The 18,754-nt window shown below is 41.4% G+C and overlaps 2 protein-coding genes across 17 annotated transcripts in view; one reads left to right on the top strand and one right to left on the bottom strand.

The window, feature by feature from the left end:
• Positions 1-710: 710 nt before the first annotated feature.
• On the bottom strand, positions 711-15,710 carry dcp1a (decapping mRNA 1A). Of its 2 annotated transcripts, none has more exons than XM_085146798.1 (9): positions 15,340-15,710; positions 14,986-15,026; positions 13,932-14,059; positions 10,544-10,610; positions 8,486-8,624; positions 8,126-8,218; positions 3,931-4,530; positions 3,623-3,844; positions 711-3,087 (listed from the first exon to the last, which is right to left on the bottom strand). In XM_085146798.1, the coding sequence occupies exons 1-9, from the start codon at positions 15,517-15,519 to the stop codon at positions 3,007-3,009; spliced, it is 1,551 nt and encodes a 516-aa protein (XP_085002924.1). In that variant the 5' UTR covers positions 15,520-15,710; the 3' UTR covers positions 711-3,006. The 2 variants fall into 2 exon arrangements, with proteins under 2 accessions (XP_085002924.1, XP_085002925.1); XM_085146799.1 differs by having other exon boundaries at positions 3,931-4,527.
• A 413-nt stretch (positions 15,711-16,123) lies between these two features.
• The window catches only part of cacna1db (calcium channel, voltage-dependent, L type, alpha 1D subunit, b), a 118,408-nt gene continuing 115,777 nt past the window's right edge, over positions 16,124-18,754 (top strand). For 2 of the 15 annotated variants that reach the window (XM_085146786.1, XM_085146785.1), the window contains exon 1: positions 16,128-16,401. In XM_085146786.1, coding sequence (XP_085002912.1) covers positions 16,368-16,401 — 34 coding nt within the window. In that variant the 5' untranslated portion in view covers positions 16,128-16,367. The other 13 variants (XM_085146780.1, XM_085146774.1, XM_085146782.1 and 10 more) reach the window with 9 other exon arrangements.

The following is an 18,754-nucleotide window of genomic DNA, read 5'->3' as shown; positions in this document are numbered from 1 at the left end:
ACTGAAGAACCGTATAACACCTCTTTAAGAAAAGGCAGTGGGCCTTTTCGGGTCATGATCAGAGGAGAGGGTTATCTGGTGTAAAATATTTACAGAATGAAGACTGAAGAGATCACCACCCAGTTCCTAATGAAGGAGACATACAAGCATTCAGGTGAGGTCTGCACAACGTTTGATTTAGTGTGACAGTTTTCCTTTCCCCCCCCCCCCCCCAATTTCCTCTTTGGTGTTCTTGAAGAATCTTCCCTTTTGTTGCCTGCAGATGATCTGGTAAGTAAAAGAGAAAAAGCCAGCTGTGTAAGTTTAAAATAAATAAATAAATAAATAAATCAGCATTCAATTTGTCATTTAAACCCGGAACTACTACCCGATTAAGTTATCTGAAGAAATACGACCTTGTACGTACCTGATACCAACTAATTACAATTTGATGTTGGCTGTGACAATTACTGTGGGGTAGGTGCGGGTTTAAAGTAAGCAACTAGTGACATCTGGTGGTCAAAGGCAAAACTGCACCATTCAAGACAGATCTTAGTTATGATTGTCTTTATAAACTTGGGCTTAATTAGAAATATGCATAATAATATTAATAATAATTTGTTAAGAGGCTCAAATTTCTATTCCAATAATCACACTCCTCTTTAAGTTCTGAAGCTTCTCACTGCTCACCAAAACATTGACTCCTCCAAGCAGAAAACAAGAGCAAACAATTACTTTCAAATCTTTAATATCACAAAATATTCAAATTACGCACAATAACATCAATCTTAGAAAAAATTTGTGTTATTTGCAAAAACTCTCAAAACCACATGGTGGGCCAATAAGATAAATTAGACCGACGTGTAAAATAACCTTAAAATCTTAAATATGTGACTGGGATTAAAAACAATCTCTAACATTTCAATTATTCTTTATTTAACCAACACATGCAGAGAAAAACAAAGAAAATGTGTTGGCAAAACCATCTCTGACATGAAAAATGAGTTTTTACATGGTAATGAAATGAACAAACGATCCCATTTGCTCCCTGGATGCAGACGTTATTTCACATTTGAAATTTAAACTTTTCCAAATTACAAAAAAACAAAATAAACTTACAAAAAAAGTACTGCAAGCATGAGAAAGACAACTTCAAATATCAAATACCAAGCTGTGATGTCACAATCGAGGCAAGAATTCATGCCGCAAAATAAAAAAAATATATATACAAAGCAATAATCTCTGCTCTTCTTGTTGCTCACAAATATTAAAAAAAATACACTGTTTGGATATTAATGACTTTGTATACTGGTTGTTTAAGTAGCTGGATTAATGGCCCAACTACTGAACATCACTGTACCACTGGTCAGAAAACCCTCTAATATTTTCATGCATTTACATCTTTTTTTCTTCCTTTTTTGTATAAATAGACAACTTTAATAGTTTGATTATGCTGAAATTTTTGTGAGAAAAATTCATCAATATATATATTTTTTAGATCCCAGATTTCATGACGTACATTTATTCTTTTTCTTTGCTCACAAACAGCAGCCACTCAGTGGTGTACACGAGGAAAATGGATGCGTTTACTCCTGCTTCCACTGCAGTCTGCAGGGTTTATGGGTACGTGCTGCAGTAGCCTTTTACTGCAAAAAACACCCGAGTTTATTTCATCTTCAACTTATTGACTGCAGCTTGGAAAAACATACTTTGGGGGGGGGGGGTGTAGATGGGCCTAGAGGTAGTTTAGAGTTTTCAGCGTTAGTCTGGGTAAATGTAGCAACTCAGCTTGTTTGACGCTATGAAAGCACATTGGTTCCACCTGTTTAAGCATTTTACTGCTAAAAGGATCAAAAAGAAACAGAAATCGAAATTTGCTACTTTGTTTTCTCCCTTTTCTCTTAATAATCGAAACATAAATCACTTGCAGACCCCAAAAGGCTCTGTAGTAGCAGACTAAGATATCCCAAAATGCTGGTATCCCTAAAGGCTTTGCGACTGTCGCCTATTGCACATTCCCCTCCGAGAACATCCACGACTGCAAGATCAGCTGGTGGAGGAGAGATGACAAAACAAAGAAGGGGAAGGACATAGACAAAGCAAGGGTAAGGAGACTTGTGGAAAAACCAAAGGTAGCAAAGGAGCTTGTTTCTGAGTCATAAACATATCACCGTCTGTAACATTATAAAAGCAGCTGAGAGGGATAGGTGATTAGTTTGAGTTCTTGGCTGCAAGTGCTTCTTCTCCAAACAATGATAGAAGTTATTCATCTTCACTGGACGAGAGCTTAAAACTTCCTCAACAAACGCCTGCCAAACTCAAAACGCCTGGAATGGCTGCTCAGCATCTTCCTCAGCTTCAAAACGTAGAAGGAAAAAAACCCCCAACAAAACAGGGGGAAAGATTGGTTCTGCTTAAACGCCACATAGCAGGATAGCTCAGGTCTCCAGCACAGAGGTCTTTCTCATTACAAGTAGTCGCAGTATAAGTGTGCTCGTGGTGAGAACACCAAACACGTGACGAGTAAGAGAAGCAGCACCTGTGATTCGTACAGCTGCAAAACTATCTGCCTGAGGGTCAGCGGGTTTGAGGTTCCCAAAGCTCCACTGTGGTTCTGTCCTCCAGAGAAAACAAAACAAAAAAAACAACAAAAACAAAACACCAACAGCTAAACTTTATCCAGCCATAAAGTTTGACCACATTCAGAAAGTTTAAAAGGAAAAAAAACCCCAAACATCAAGATTTAACTGGGAAAATGTATCTCATTAGTCTTTCCCACAGTAGTTCTGCTTTTCATAGATTTTGACAATAGGTAGATCCAAAACGAGTATTCAGCATCAGGAACAGATGGTTAGACGGTGCGGTGCATGCTGTTAGCACACAGACTAGTTTTGAAGGGTTTTTTGGTGTACAGTGTGTCGAAAACCTGTTTGCTCCACTTTTTTTAACTTCTTCATTAATTGTGTGTCTCTTTATTGATCCTGATGAGGTCGGAGCACTGAAAGAGTGGTGATGGCTGAAGTAGGACTATAGTTTTACGTTGCCAAAGTCCTTGGATAGGCTCTGCAGGTAAGCATCATGAATGGCACCAAGGAAGTCTGGGTCATTCTAGAAAACCAGGGCAGGAAGAAGAAGAAGAAAAAAGAAACTGCTTAAGTGTGTGGATTTTGCAACATTTAAACAGCATCAATGGTTTAATATAGCTTTCTGCAACCAGAATGGTCGCCCCCTGCTGGCTGTTAGAGAGAATGCATGGACAACGGCTTCACACATGAGAAAATGAGAAAAAAAGAGAGCCAATTTATTTTCTATATACGGTATATAATCCATATTAACATAATTCTACAAGACCATTCACATTGGGCACACACATGTTTATTTACACAGGAAGCACATTGTTGGTTATTTAGTTCTGGGAAGAACACCTAAGACTGAGCGTCAATGTGGGCGTCTCAGATCTGCCACTGTCTACACACTAAACAATTTTAGACAAGGTCCATTTTTAGTTCCATTGTACGTGTGGAAAAGGTATTTAAAGTTATACATAATGTTATAATACAAGGGTAATTAGTACTAGCTTAAACTTTTCTCATGCTATGAAGTGCCAACAGTTTCTTTTATATGCTTCACGCTTCTAGTTTACCTTAATGAGGTGTATCAGAGTATCCTGTAGCTGTGCTTTACTGCAGGGCGCTGCTACAGGTTCTTTAGCTCCTCCAGAGGCCGAGGTGGGCTCAGTGGGTGCAGGAGGGACCATTGACGTTGCTGCCGGTGTCTTATTGAGGGACTGCTGGAAGGCACTGGGGGACAGCAGCACAGAAACCCCTGATCCTGGAACAGCAAGACTTGGACTCATGGGGACAGCCTGAAAGAGGAAAGAAAAGCAAAAAATGAAATAAGATCAAACATACTGGATTCAAAATTACCAGAAAAAAAAAAAGCTGAACTCACAGATATTTGTTTAATCAGATTTGGAGACTGAGAGAAAACATCCACGTCCTTTCCGTGTTGGAGAAGGGGTTTTCCCATAGGCTCTCGGAAGCTGTGGGGTGGGACCAATGTGCTTGGCAGGAAGTTAGGTGCGAGGATGGGTTTGTGGTGGTCTGAATTTACAGAAGGTGCTGCCGGTTTGAGCGTGGCGAGGATGTCCTGACCCATATAGGATGTTTGAGCAGTTGGAGGTCCTGCGGTACCAGGAGGAGCAGCTGAAGGCACTATGAGTGGGGACACCGAGGAGTGTGGCTGGGGGTCTGACCTTTGGATCACTGACTGGAATACAGGACTTGGGTGTAGTGCATATGGAGCAGGGAGCAGACCGGGGGCTTGATTCCTCTGGTTGGAACCAGGGTCTTGGGCTGCATGTTGGTGAATGAGGAGAGTGCTTTGTGGAGGTGGAGCAGGATACGGCTGTTTGTGGACGTAGGCAGCGGAGGGGTCACTGGAAACAGTGTTGCTCTGCGTGGGCATGGTTGGTAGAGAGGGGTCCTTAGGGAGAGACGAACCAAAGAGCTCCTCCACTGTGATCTGCTTTACCACGGGGTGAGAGCTCTGCTGGGTAACGAAACAATTATCTCAAATACAGCGGAGCTCAAAAAAATCAAATAAGAGAAAACAGATCAAAAACTATTTTGATCATGTATTAATCATTCAGGTTGTTTAATAAGTAAGATTATGAAAGTTTGTTGGAAGCTATACGATTATCATATTTTGACAACACAGTTGGCTGCAAGTTTTGTTTTTGCCGTTGCTAATCAGCTGGAGCTTACACTCTGCTGCTTCTGGTGCCATTTTAGCTGTTTAAGCTGTCGTCATCATTGAGCTTTGCAAACAGCAAACAGTGTAAGCAGAGGCTTTTGGGATTTTAATGCAAAGACAAACAACTGGCTAATGGGATGAAAAGAAGACTTTTCTGTAAAAATTACAATCCTTAGATCTGGTAAACATGGAGATGACACAGCTCGACTGCTTGTGATAAATATCTTAGAAATGTATCAGGAAACACAGGCTATAATATATCCAATATAATAATGGTATATGATTGGGCGATCGTGGCTCAAGAGTTGGGAGTTCGCCTTGTAATCGGAAGGTTGCCGGTTCGAGCCCCGGCTTGGACAGTCTCGGTCGTTGTGTCCTTGGGCAAGACACTTCACCCGTTGCCTACTGGTGGTGGTCAGAGGGCCCGGTGGCGCCAGTGTCCGGCAGCCTCGCCTCTGTCAGTGCGCCCCAGGGTGGCTGTGGCTACAATGTAGCTTGCCATCACCAGTGTGTGAATGTGTGTGTGAATGGGTGGATGACTGGATATGTAAAGCGCTTTGGGGTCCTTAGGGACTAGTAAAGCGCTATATAAATACAGGCCATTTACCATTTACCATGATTGATTCTAGAGATGGCACAATACCACTTTTTTATGTCCGATACCGATATCATAAATTTGGATATCTGCCGATACCGATATGAATCCGATACAGTGTGTTTTTTAATCAATAAAACAGTTTTTTTTTTAATATCTTGCTGCTTTTTGTATAAGTTCATACTCAAGTTAAAAACAAAAGAAAACAAAAACACTAAAGCTATTCTGTTATACCTGTATGCAAAAAATACACTGCACCCAAAATATTTCATAGTTCAGCAATACTGATCAATCTAATAAACTTAAACCTACTCCATCCTCCCTATTCTGGTATTTTAAAGAGTAAGCAACCTAACTAATAGGGTTCTAAAACTCCCAGCAAAAAATAAATAAAAAATAGGGAACCACCCTCCACCTCATGATGCTTAATTGACGTAATCAACTTTAATTTGATGCAGTGTGAAAAAAAAATGCACAGAAATAAATTATTTTCCAAGAATAATTAAATAGATTCAACATCTTTCTTCAACAGAATTGCAGACTGCACAGATCGTACCTTCCCAAAGGAAAAAGTACTATAGCTTACTAGGGTATATTAGACTTAATAGTTAATATATACAGTAATGGACTTCTATACATTTTACATCAGATTAAAACTTTGGGTGTAAGATTCGGATAATTATTTATTAAAAGCTAGACATTTTAAATGAGAATAAGAAAGAAAAGTATGTCTTTGTGCCCCCTTTTCCCTATTAATGCCCTATTGGCCCCCCTGGCTAAACTTTGCTAAATCCGCCCCTGCACAGTTACCAGCCGTCAGCTACGTAGAAAAAGATCCTGGTGTAGAAAGAAAATAAATTCTAAAAACAGCTTATCAAGCTTAAACATGCTGCTGTTGTTCAGCTGCTGGTTTCCTCTTTCTGGCGCAAAGTGAGCAATAAACAAACAAGAGAGATTGACTCGTGACAGAAAAGCTGATCAGCTGATCATTGATCAGTTTCATGATTGAAGGAGCAGCAGGAGAGGGAGGGGGAGAGAAGAGGCAGTCGCTCCATATATCGGTTGTTAAGCTTAACGCGGGAATGCTTTACAAACCTTCAGAGATGAACTTACACACTTGCTTTACTTCTCTCTGGGAGCAAGGCTACAAATACACACCGCTGCTCTATCACGTGACCCGTACTGCTGCGATGTGCTACGGTTATGAGCCGAGTTACGCCATGTCACAAGTTTTGTGAGGTGCTTTTTTGATATTTAATGGATTGGATTACATTTTTTATTTTTCTCCGATATCCAATCCAGTAATTTACGTCAGTATTGGACCGATACCGATACGTAATATCGGATCGATACTGATACGTAATATCGGATCGGTCCATCTCTAATTGATTCACAACATGGCCCATTTCCCTTTCCATTTAGTTAACATTGATTGCCCCAAACTGTTCAGTTCATCTTAGCCCCGCATGTAGGGATGCACCGATACCAATACCGGTATCGGGTATCGGCCTCGATACCACATTTTCTAAAGTACTCGTACTTGTTAAAAGTCCCCGATACCGAGGACCGATACCACGGTCTGAGACCTGTCTATGTTTGAGCGGCATGTAAGGGGTTAATCACAGGCGCCAAGTGCCCGCCCCCAGGCCCCGAGTGCCCGCCCCCAGGCCCCGGCTGCAGCTCAGAGCGGGGGAGAAGGCGAGGCTATTTCAAAGTGAACGAAGACCCGAAAACAAAGGCGGACTGCAAATTGTGCTCAGCGAAATTGTCCAGAGGAGGCTCTAAAGGTAGCGCATTTAACACAAGCAATTTAATCAAGCACCTAAAATCCCAACACAACAACGAGTACAAAGAGTTTACCCACGCTTATTAGCACAGAGGAGCATAGCTGATGCTATAGCAGTGGGACAGAAAATAGCTGGGCATTTTAAACATTCCGGCTTAGCCTACTCCCGCCTCGAGGACATTCAGGGACAGCTCAACCAGCCAATAAAGAGACTGCAGCAGGACGTACAGACGCGCTGGAACAGCACGTATTACATGCTCCAGTCCCTCATTGAGCAAAAGCGAGTGCTGGGGGTGTCCCAGCACGAACTCCCTGACTATCTCACCGCTCACCAATGGGCTCTTATGGAGACGACTGTTGCCATCCTCGCCCCCTTTGAGGAACTAACTAAAAAAGTGAGCAGCTACGACGCACTAGCCTCTAATGTCATCCCAGCTGTGACTGTGCTAGTGAGACTTCTAAACAGAGAAACAGACAAACAAATTTAAAATTAAATTTTGTTTTTTTTTATAATTATTTATTCCGTAATATGTTGCATACAACATGCTTTTCATTTTAAATAAATGTTCTTAATTCCAAACTAGTCCCTTGTTTGTTTGTTTTTTGTTAAATTATAGGACTAAAGCTGTTACCTGTAAATTTAAATCATGTTTTTATTACGTACTCGGTATCGGTGAGTACTGAAATGCAAGTACTCGTACTCGTTTCCAAAAAAGTGGTATCGGTGCATCCCTACCCGCATGCAAACCCTGCAGGAAACACAAGCAGCACTCATGGCTGTGACATAAATTGAAGGCACGTATTTGGGTGTCTGTTGGCAATGTTCCTTGCAGCATTCTCTGCTGCCAAATGCTAACTATGTATGGAGTGACAAGGATAAAAACCTGCCCCTTCTAACTGTCCTCCTCCACACTTTCTATGTGTAGGAGTGACAAGAATGACAAAGCTTTAAACATTTAAAGATAAAAAAAAATTTGAGCTCAAATCATTGCTTTGTGTGTGTGTTGTACCTTTTCAGGCTGTGGTGTGATGTGGGGATCTGTAGTGCTGACAGCTGCTTTTGCTGTCTGTTCAATGGACACATCTGTTTCACCTGCTTGGGACTGCAATTATTGCACAAACATAAAAACATTAGATTATATTGAACTGTTCTCTCTATCTTAAACTGACAACTCCACACCTGAAAAAGACCCAGGCCATTTACCACTGTAATAACTTATACGGATATTCACACAACTTTGTTTTTGTTGTCAAAATTTCCACAAATTAGGGCTCAAATCCTGTCAAACACTATAGTTATCCATCAGGTGATCATACTCGTGTGATAACATAAGTCAGATGTTACGTTAACTGCGTGTTTGCCACCTCACCCTCTGGTATTCTTCCTTGGCTTTGCTGAGCAGCTCCAAGATATCGATGCTGCGGGGTTCTGCAACTCCATTGGTTCTCCCCGGCTCTGCCCTCTCAGGTGACTTTTTCTGGGCATGGTCTGCTTCATGTTTCACAATCCTGGCACAGAGTTAAAGCATGACATATAGCCTGCACACATAACTGTTGTTTGCTTTGTCAGATATTAAGTACTGATGATGTTGGGGTCAGAGCTAATATACTGAACAACCTTACTTTGTTTTTGTTTTGTTTTTTAAAGTGAAATTACTCAAATTATACAAACCATGCAACGAAAACCAAAATATGAACTAGACAATCCAGGCCTTTACAAATTGCATCTTTGCTTCACAAGAGCACAATGCTGGCACAAATCAACAGATTTCCTAAGTGGACCAATTGTTGCACAATTCATTTGCACCATGATCACGGTTTATTTTGATAATTGTCATTAACCTGCTCGCACCCTGATTCATCCCTATGCCTGACTGGCTGAAAGTCAGAAGAAGCAAAGTGCCTGGCTCTTTGTTTTGATCTATTAGTTGAGTTGGGAGCTGCAGAACCGTTTTTATTCTGAATTGTATTTGAAATGGGAAAGCAGAAATCCTAAGTTCTGAGATGGAATGCCTCCTTAAGTTGTATTTCTCACTGAGAATAATCAGAAAAGCCCCACCAACCCTGACTTTACAATCCAAGATGGTGGCAGTAAGCGTAAACAATAGCAAAACATTAAAACTTCATTTCTACTGTTGGCCTTGGAACGGTTCGCAGCCGAGTGTGAAGCGGTGGGAATGAGAATCAGCACCTCCAAATCTGAGGCCATGGTCCTCAGCCGGGAAAAGGGTGGAGTGCCCACTCTGGGTCCGGGATGAGAACCTGCTCCAAGTGGAGGAGTTTAAGTATCTCGGGGTCTTGTTCACAAGTGATGGGAGAAGGGAGCGGGAGATCGACAAATGGATTGGTGCAGCGGCTGCAGTGATGCGGACGCTGTACCGGTCTGTTGTGGTGAAGAGAGAGCTGAGTGTAAAAGCGAAGCTCTCAATTTACCGGTCGATCTACATCCCTACCCTCACCTATGGCCACGAGCTGTGGGTAGTGACCGAAAGAACGAGATTGCGGATACAAGCGGCAGAAATGGGCTTCCTCCGAAGGGTGGCTGGCCTCTCCCTTAGAAATAGAGTGAGAAGTTCGGCCATTCGGGAGGGGCTCAGAGTAGAGCCGCTGCTCCTCCACATCGAAAGGAGCCAGTTGAGGTGGTTCGGGCATCTGTCAAGGATGCCCCCTGGGTGCCTCCTGGGCAAGGTTTTCCGGGGATGTCCCACCGGGAGGAGGCCTAGAGGCAGACCCAGGATACGCTGGAGAGATTATATCTCTCGGCTGGCCTGGGAACGCCTTGGTGTTCCCCCGGATAAGCTAGAGGAGGTGGCTGGGGAGAGGGAGGTCTGGGCTTCTCTGCTTGGGCTGCTGCCCCCGCGACCCGGCCCCGGATAAGCGGAAGAAAATGGATGGACGGATGGATACATACTACTGTTGCGTATGTGTGACCTGCTAAATAAGCCGTACATTATATTGCTAGTGATGAATGAAATGCTCTACAATGCTCCCGAGCAAAACAAAGTCTGTTTTTCCTCGATTTTTTTCACTTTACTGCACCTTAGTCAACTTGGGAGTGACGTGATTGCTCCTTTTACCTTGCAAGATGGAGATGGCAGTCTTACTTTTAAGGTGGAGCCTGAATCTTATATCCTGCTGCATGGTTGGTTCATGGTCTGATTTGCTTTTCATGGGGCTCCTATATTTTTGTTTAATTTGAATTATTCTGTATTAAAACTCTTTACACTGCATCAACTTTATGGCATCTTATATGCGGAGTTCTTCAAACCCTGCATTTAGTGAACATAACAGACCTCCACATTTCTAGAAAGTACACATGGTAATTCAATTTGGAAGTACAAATCAAACTTGATAAGTGGAAAAAACAAACAAACGTAAAGCCTTGCCCAATTTCATCCACTTCATCCATCAAATGTCTGGCTACTTACTTGACCATGAGCTGAGCGATGCGTTGACAATCCTTCTTGTCATAGAACCAAATACTATAGATACCCACTGTTAAAAACACAGACACAAATAATGCATTTAATAACACTGACAGCAGACACCAGTTTATACAAAACTATTTAAAACAAACCCAACCCTTCATAAATACAGCTAAAGTAACTATATGATTTTTAAGTAGGGGTGCAACGATACCAATTTTTTCAAACCGATACGATACCAATACTTGGATATGAGTACTTGCCGATACCGAGTACAAAACCCGATACTTCTACCACACACACACACACACACACACGCGCAATGAATTGGAAGACAGGTTTTATTTTATTCTCTGCCGATAATAAATAATATCTTAATAAAAATGACCACAAAAAAAAATTTCAAGTGAAAAATAAGCACTTCTCTTAAATTTTTGCAGAGTCTCCACATTGTAATTTAACAAAATATCACTGAACTATTGGCACTGTCTCGAGCTTTCAGAATAATAAATAAACACTTCTGTTTGGAATAAAATAAATACAAATTAGGTTTGAGAATAAAATAAACTTTTAAATTATTGCAGAGTGTCCATATTATAAACAAACAAACAAAATAACGAAAGTATTTGGCATTGACGATCGAACTCCCCATCTGCCCGTGGATCATCAGTCCACTGTGCCGTTAAACCAAGGACTGACATCGCACACACTGCTTGTCTTTACCTCTTTAGAAAGTTTTGGCACCATTATCTCCCTGATGTGTGGGCGGCTGGGAATTTCATATCGCAGCTCGAGTATGCTGAAAAGACGGTGCAATCCTATGTTTTCCACGACCGGCATTGGCTGGTCATCCAGAGCAATAAAATGAGTCAGAGCCTCTGTTATTTTAACTGCCCGTGGATTTTCTCTTGATGTTTTTCATCGCTTTTCCAAAACCCGAGTTAAAGTTGGCTGTTCCGGTCCACACTGCTGACATTTTGTTTAGCCTAGCTACAGCAGCCTCCAGTTTCTCTTTTTTTATCTGGAGCCACCAGTCTCACTCGTCTAACCCTGTGCCCATTTAGCGCGGGATGCCCCGCTAGTGGCCAATCTAAAAAACTACAACAAAAATGACAATCCACCCTCTGATTAATGAAATAAGTTAGTATTGGTTCGTGGTATCGGTTAACTTTTACGAGTTAACCGATACCACATTTTACAGTATCGGCCCCGATACCCGATACCAGTATCGGTATCGGTGCATCCCTAGTTTTAAGTCTTTTTAAAATTATTAATTTAGTCAGCTTTGTGACTTAACATAATTGAGCCATCCAAGAAAACACTCAAAACAACACTAAATGAGCACTGTACATGACTGCACATTAGTGGACCTTAGGATCAATGAGAATCTGACAGTCCAAAGCGGTGAAGTTTCAAAACAATCAAACACAAAAAGGAGAAGTTCATCTGTGGAGAGCTAACACAGCATTCACCGACACCAAATGGAAAACAAGCAAACTGCACATTTGCAGTTTCTGATGAAAAACAATAATTTTATATGAAGCTGATCATGCTTTGTGGGTGTCTATGTGATGAAACACTGGTGTATTCAAGTTCCCTCTAAAGCCTGAGGTAACCTAGCAACCCAAGTGCTTGCCTCCCTGGAGCATCCCCTGCTTCCAACGGGAACACAAAGTGTTGTAAACAGGTGTATGCACAAGTCCAAGTACACACCTCAGCAACAGACATCTGAAACTTGAGCGCACGCATCAGCCTGCAGAAGAGATTTCAAACACACTTGGAGCAGCATTAACATCCCTCTGAAGAATCCATCCTCTCCGTGTTCGACTCTATGCTCTTCAAACAATCATCTTTCAGCAATATCAGCCTTCATTATTTTTAATTGGAGAGAGGAGTCTCAGGAGCATCATCTACATCCTGCTCTCACTTTCTCTCACAAACCTGAACACTACCTAGAGAGCAATCACAAACAGCAAAACAGACTTCAGGCAGAGAACAAAGGCTCCTCAGCCCGTAACTTATCTTACTGAAAAGCTCAAATGGGCAGTGCAAACCTTTGTGTGGAACAAATGATCAAAGACCGTTTGCTCTAACCCGCCTACAGTGACCATCAGCTGTCAGACGAGCATCTTCACAGCCTGAGGAACACCTTCAACCACTTTATCTGCCTGCAACCTAACACACTTTGAGGAATTAAAATGAAAACAGCAGCACTCGGACTCCTGTGAAGCACCTGGAAAAGCTTCTGACTTGGATATCAACAAAAACATTACATCATGTCTTCCATACCAGGCAGGCTGATAGGCAAGCCGAGTCCTAAAGGGGAGCAGTCCACTCTGACGCTGAGCCTGGCCATGTTATTTTTTCTCATTAGCAAACAAATGGGAAAACAATCCAACTCCTTGTTCATTGCCTTAATGAAACTTCTGTTCAGACTTTTGATAGATTACCTCGGTGGGAGCACTGTCAGTTACTTTCTGAGGATTTGAGGATTTATTTCCAGCCTTTTCATCTGATCCTACTCCCTGCTGAACTCATAACGCTAAACGATTTCACTGGAATAAGCCATCAGGAAAAACCGCAACGGGCATAAAAATATTTATATAATAGAAGCCTAATTCACCCCTTAGAGCCCAAAGTTTTTTTGTTTGTTGGCCCAATACAGAATGAAAACTGTGGCCACACAAAGCTGAATACTGTGTGGTTTGACAGACCAGTCTGAGGCCATGAATGACAAAGTCTTCCTCCTTGATTCTCCAAGATACAAGAAGGACTTCAAGCAAAAGGGAGAAGAGCTGTTCCAGAGAACACTGGGAAAGTGTCTGTCCAGCATTTTCAAAGGTACTAATGTGTTCTGGCATTATTGCTTTTGAGCAGGAAGAATTAAATAAAACCAATACAGCAAACAAACTTAACACAAAATCTATAGGTAGAGAAACGCAGAAATTCTTTGAATACAGCATTTTTCATTTTTTTCTAAAGTTCATGAAATAAAAACTAAGAGTGCGGTAACATTTAGATAAACGTCAAAAGTTTACTGTCTGTTTGGATATTTACTTTTTTCAGTTAATTTGTGATTTTTTTTGCCCAAATTATCATCTCTTTTTGTCTAAAGCGAAGCCCTTCAAAGCTATGGTAAATGTTTCTCTTCAACACTATCTTTTGTGATACAGCACTATATTATGGGAGAAACATTGTACTAGAGAAATATTATGTAACTGAGAAACATTGGCTGATATTCTGGGATGGTGGTCTTTTTTTGTTCCCTCAAACTTTGAGAAGCTGTGAAGTTCTGCAGCACATCTGATTTCAGTCCAAGCATACACAGAAATATGAATCTCCTGCACATGACATCTGCAGTTTCTGTGTAACTGGACTACAAAACACTCACAGTTGCCATTTCTGTAGAGCAAGAATGGATCCTGTAGCTGAAACTCCAGGTCTTTATTGATTGGCTCTACAAGGTTCTCCGTGCTCAGTCGATTCATGATGGTGAAGCCATGGTGAGGGGAAGCAGACCTTTCAGGGACAAAAAACATAAAACATCACCTCACTGATATAACATATCTCTGTGTCGATTAGTTTAGTCATCCATGAATGATTTTTTATGACAAAGAATTAACACATTTAGAAAAAAAAAAGTTCACTGATTTTCAGATCAGTTTGGCCTCTTCATCCCATTTTTCAAACCCTGGCTGCTGCTCTCTGGCCATGTGGTATGTGGTCGCCTAAACTGGCACAGATCTCATTGTCTTTGATCACTACCCAATGCTCCTGATAATGGCTGAAGTTAGGGATGTAAGATTGAAAGTTTCCCTTTAGGACTCTGCTCTTTCTTTACCACCGCTGATCTGTAAACCATCTGCATCGCTGCAGATGTGGCCCCGATCAGTCCGTCAATTTCACGCTCCCCCCTCAATTGTGTACAAGATCCAAACAGCAAATAATCCTTTACCTGGAGGGAGCACTCCACCCTTTTCTAGCTGAGAACCATGGCCTCAGGCTTGGAGGTAGGTTGGAGGATTCTCGTATATTGTAAATGAGAATTTCAGAGAATTACATAATTCTCAATTTTGTGAAAGATATTCACATTAATTAATAACCAATTAAATCGGTTGCTAACAGTTCGTTATTTTCAAATGAATATATGAACAGCCCTCAAAACAACGATGCGTGTTAAAGCTGTTTATCAAACAAGTCTTTACATTTCAAGTGGAATTAATTACTAAAACTTTTACTTATTATTTTTCTGTTTAAACAGGGTGTGATTTTCGTTCTGTGAGCGGATAAAAATCACACCCAATCTAATTCGTGTTTGTTTACAATTACTGAGGCCTGCACACGTGCGTAGAACACGTCAAATGACAGCGCGTGAAACGCAAGAACAAGTAAACAAGCCCTCGCGGTCAACGCGTTACATTACTATAAAAGCCTCACGTGCTTACCTTGCATAAACAAACAGGGTGCCCTCGATTTCAGTCTTCTCCTATAAAATAAAAAGTGAAGGTGCGAGTCAGAAACTATAAACATGCTGAATAATAGCAAAGGACGCTGTTAGCACAACTATAGCTAGCGCATAAAAGATTACCCTTATTGGTATTTAAAAAATAAATAAATAAAAAATTATCAAAATGACAGTGGTGGCAAAACACAACGTGTGTAAGCATTACCTGGATAAAGTTCACTTCCGCAAATGTCATCAAATTTCTTTGTATTTTTGTGTTTATACAGAACAGCTAGCATGCTAAGTCAAATAGCTTTGACGGCTTTCCGCAAAGTCACGTTACTTACAAACTTACCCACTCATTCGCCTTGGAGTTGAAGTTATATAGAGCCACCTGGCCGGTAACATCGAGCAATTTGTTTATGTATGGATCTTGCCTCTGTAGAGCAGCTAAGCTCATCATATGTCCAGCATTTACGGTCTCCATTTTGGATATGATTGTTGCTCCCGCACGGACGAAATTCAGCAGACACATATAACTTCCGCTGTCCCCGGAAACCACGGCTCTTTAAAAAAGTTTCCGAGGCACTGATTTTTTCCGCATATTAATGTAATTCTGGACAGTCGCATTTAGCTAGAGCTAGAGAGTGCTTAAATACAAAATGTTTGTAGGAAAAAAAATCTGGTGACTCTTTTGAGCTTCAAAGTCGATCAAATAATAATACTACTACTACTACTGCTAATAATAATAATAATAATAATAATAATAATAATAATAATAATAATAATAATAATAATAATAATAATAATAACTTATGATAATCGTGGGATGATGAGATATTTACGATAGGATATAATTTCCAAATAGTAAAACCTATTTGAGGAAAACCCATTAAATAAAAACGATATTTATAGCTGTGTGTTTTAATTCGGAACCTCTGTGACACTTTATGTCTACTTTAGTTTATGTTCTTTATTTGAAATCGCACTCATCTATAGTCACGTTAAATCCTAACTTTGCTCGAAATGGCAGACTGATAGTGAAAAGTTAAAACGACCCCGTGTCCTGGCGTGACCTCTTTGTGCTTATTGTAATTATTTGGACATAATACTTTAAGCCCATTGCGTGCATAGTGGGATTGTGCAGGATTGCTGTCCGGACCGAGCTGCATCTGCCTCCCTCACCTGCAGTTTATGGAACAGTGGAGCAGGATTATAATCTGAGGATTACGCGCCACCGTGAAACTTTATCCCGCAGGCTCAGGTAATCCAATCACGGGTAACCTTCCAGCACCGCTCTAACAACCCATTTCCTCTCGAATCTTCGCGGAGAGAGGACAGAAAAAAGCGCAATGAGGCCCCCGAGAAGAGCCAGGTGATCTAATGCCGTTAATCATAAGGGCAAGACCCCTGCGGGGTAAGTCCGAGCGTTTAACTCTTCATATGGATAGGATAGGTATCTGTATTCATCCTCAAATACAGAATTTTCCCTCTTAAGGGAAAGTATAGTTGTCACCATTTGTTTCTATCAGATTTATCACTGTTCCGACTGGTTTCTTTTGCGTAGTCACGTGTCTCATGACCTTCATTACAGCACTTAACCGAATCGTAAAGAATAAACAGATTCGGAGGTTTTGAAAGCCGTGGATAGTTTTAAAGCAGAGACAGTCCGAGGTACACGGCTGTACTTTAAACGACCTTTATTTGCAGCCTTGCAGCAGTTTTTAATTTAGGACCATACAATATATATAGTGAGATAGATATACATTTCTCCCTGCCTTCGTTGCTCTCTGATGTCATGGCACGACTTAATTCTCCAGTCAGCTGATTTGTTTTTAGTGGGTTTTTTTTTTAAAGCAACATCTGGCGTCTAGAGTTAAAAACATTTTAATGTTTACGTTGAGATGATCTCATTCGCTCTTTGCAAGTTTCCCAATAGGCGGCAACAGGTGCATTTCCAGTTGGTGGGCGCGCGTGATTTCAGCACAGTGGAGCCCACGCGATTGCTCCAACTTGTGTCAGTCCGTCCCCAGCCACAGAGAGGATAATTGACAGCACTGGATTGACTGCCCCTGCCAGCGCGTCCTCTCGGATACGCCGTGAATTTGCAGGCAGGCACCCGGATGTGGCGAAAATGTTTGGCGCTCCTCTCAGGGTCTGCGCTCGGAAAACATTTTATGATTCAGGTTAAAGGCTCTGTTCAGGTTTCGCGCCTTCGACACCTTCGGACGGTTTTTCCAACGATGAGTTGGATTTAAAACGGATCTTTTCGATGTGGATTCGAGGATGCAAGAAGCAGATGAACAGTCTGAAGGTAAAAAAAACAAAACCCAAAACGTGCGTGTGGAAGCGCAGGAGGAGAGTTGGAGCGCGGCAGAGAGAGAGGGAGAGGGGGCGAGAGCGCTCGTTTGGTTTATTCTCTGGATGTCTGATTAATCCGTGTGATTATATGCTCTGAGTCGTGGCTGCTGCTGACATGTTTTCCCCTCCTCAACTTATTCCAGTGCAGGGATTGTGTATTAACACTGTAAGCGCTTGTAGGCTACATTATTGTGATAACATCAGTAATCAGATCCACTGGGAAGCGAGTTGAGGCTAGTTCTCCGAAAAATGGTTGACTATAACGGTCATTCTGAAACCATGTGACAGGATGCTTTGAATATATTCGCTCTCCAGAACAAGCTGCGACACGATAAATGAACTTTTTAAAGTAAATTCCTTCTCTTCTAAGTTTTTCTTTTAGAGTTTAGAAGCTGTCCAAACAAAAGCAGCAAAACTCGAACACAGCAACAGAGTCAACAGCTGTTTTGCAGCATCTTGTGACAGATGTGCGACATCCAGCAGAAGGGCTGGGTTAATTCCTTTTACATGTCGGACAGGCTGTGACTATTATTAACTAGCAGCGTGCACTTGTTCTGCTGCACCTGTGGCGGTGGTGTATCGCTGTATGAGGAAGGGTGGTGTAGAAATGTTTTGAATGCACCTCTCACCTGCGATCGCGCTGACATCAAGCGCAACTAAAGTGAAGTGATGTTTCGAATAGACTTCCCCGCATAATAAACTATCATGTTTTAACTACACCGTGAGCGTCGAGTCATGGTGACTATGATTTTGCACAGACGAACACAGAGTATTGATGAAAAGTAATAAAATTAAGGAGCTTGCCTGAAATCTGATAAAGGAACCAACTTTGTCTAATCATTACCTTTTAAAAGAAAAGCTTTATTCTTCTCAGATTTTGTGCCTCTCATATTGCACATGAACCACACAAATAGATTTCTCATTTTTTTTCTTTCTTTTTCTTTATTTGCTTAGTTGTGTGTTGGAGCTGTTTTTGCTGGATGACACGGTCAGTCTATAGCTGACAACACTCCCCGATGTGACTGTGCTATAGAGTTGCAGTGTGCGACTGTGTCAAGGGCACTGACTTTTTAGCTCATGGTCTGCATTGATTTTAATGACTCTCTCTGTCTCTCCCATTCATGCAGGCTGTTCTGCTTTCTCTTTCTATAGCTGTCTTTTCTGGGCTCCTTTCAAGCCCGTCATCACCATAATTATAATCACCATGATCACCTCTTCTTATTTTTCTGCCCATTTTATCTCTGGATGGGTTCTTAAAGGACAGTTAATTGCATGTTAAACAAGTAATTGTACAAGGCAAGTTTAAATGTGAAGTAGTGACAATGTTGTCGACATTATATATGTATGTCCACTGCCATTAGGCTCCTAGTAGAGTTTTGCAAAAAGCTGAAGTGAATTTCTAGCAGTTA

This window comes from Neolamprologus multifasciatus, chromosome 20 (assembly GCF_963576455.1).
Source record: "Neolamprologus multifasciatus chromosome 20, fNeoMul1.2, whole genome shotgun sequence".
Lineage (NCBI taxonomy): Eukaryota > Metazoa > Chordata > Actinopteri > Cichliformes > Cichlidae > Neolamprologus > Neolamprologus multifasciatus.
This window is presented reverse-complemented; position numbering and strand designations above follow the sequence as displayed.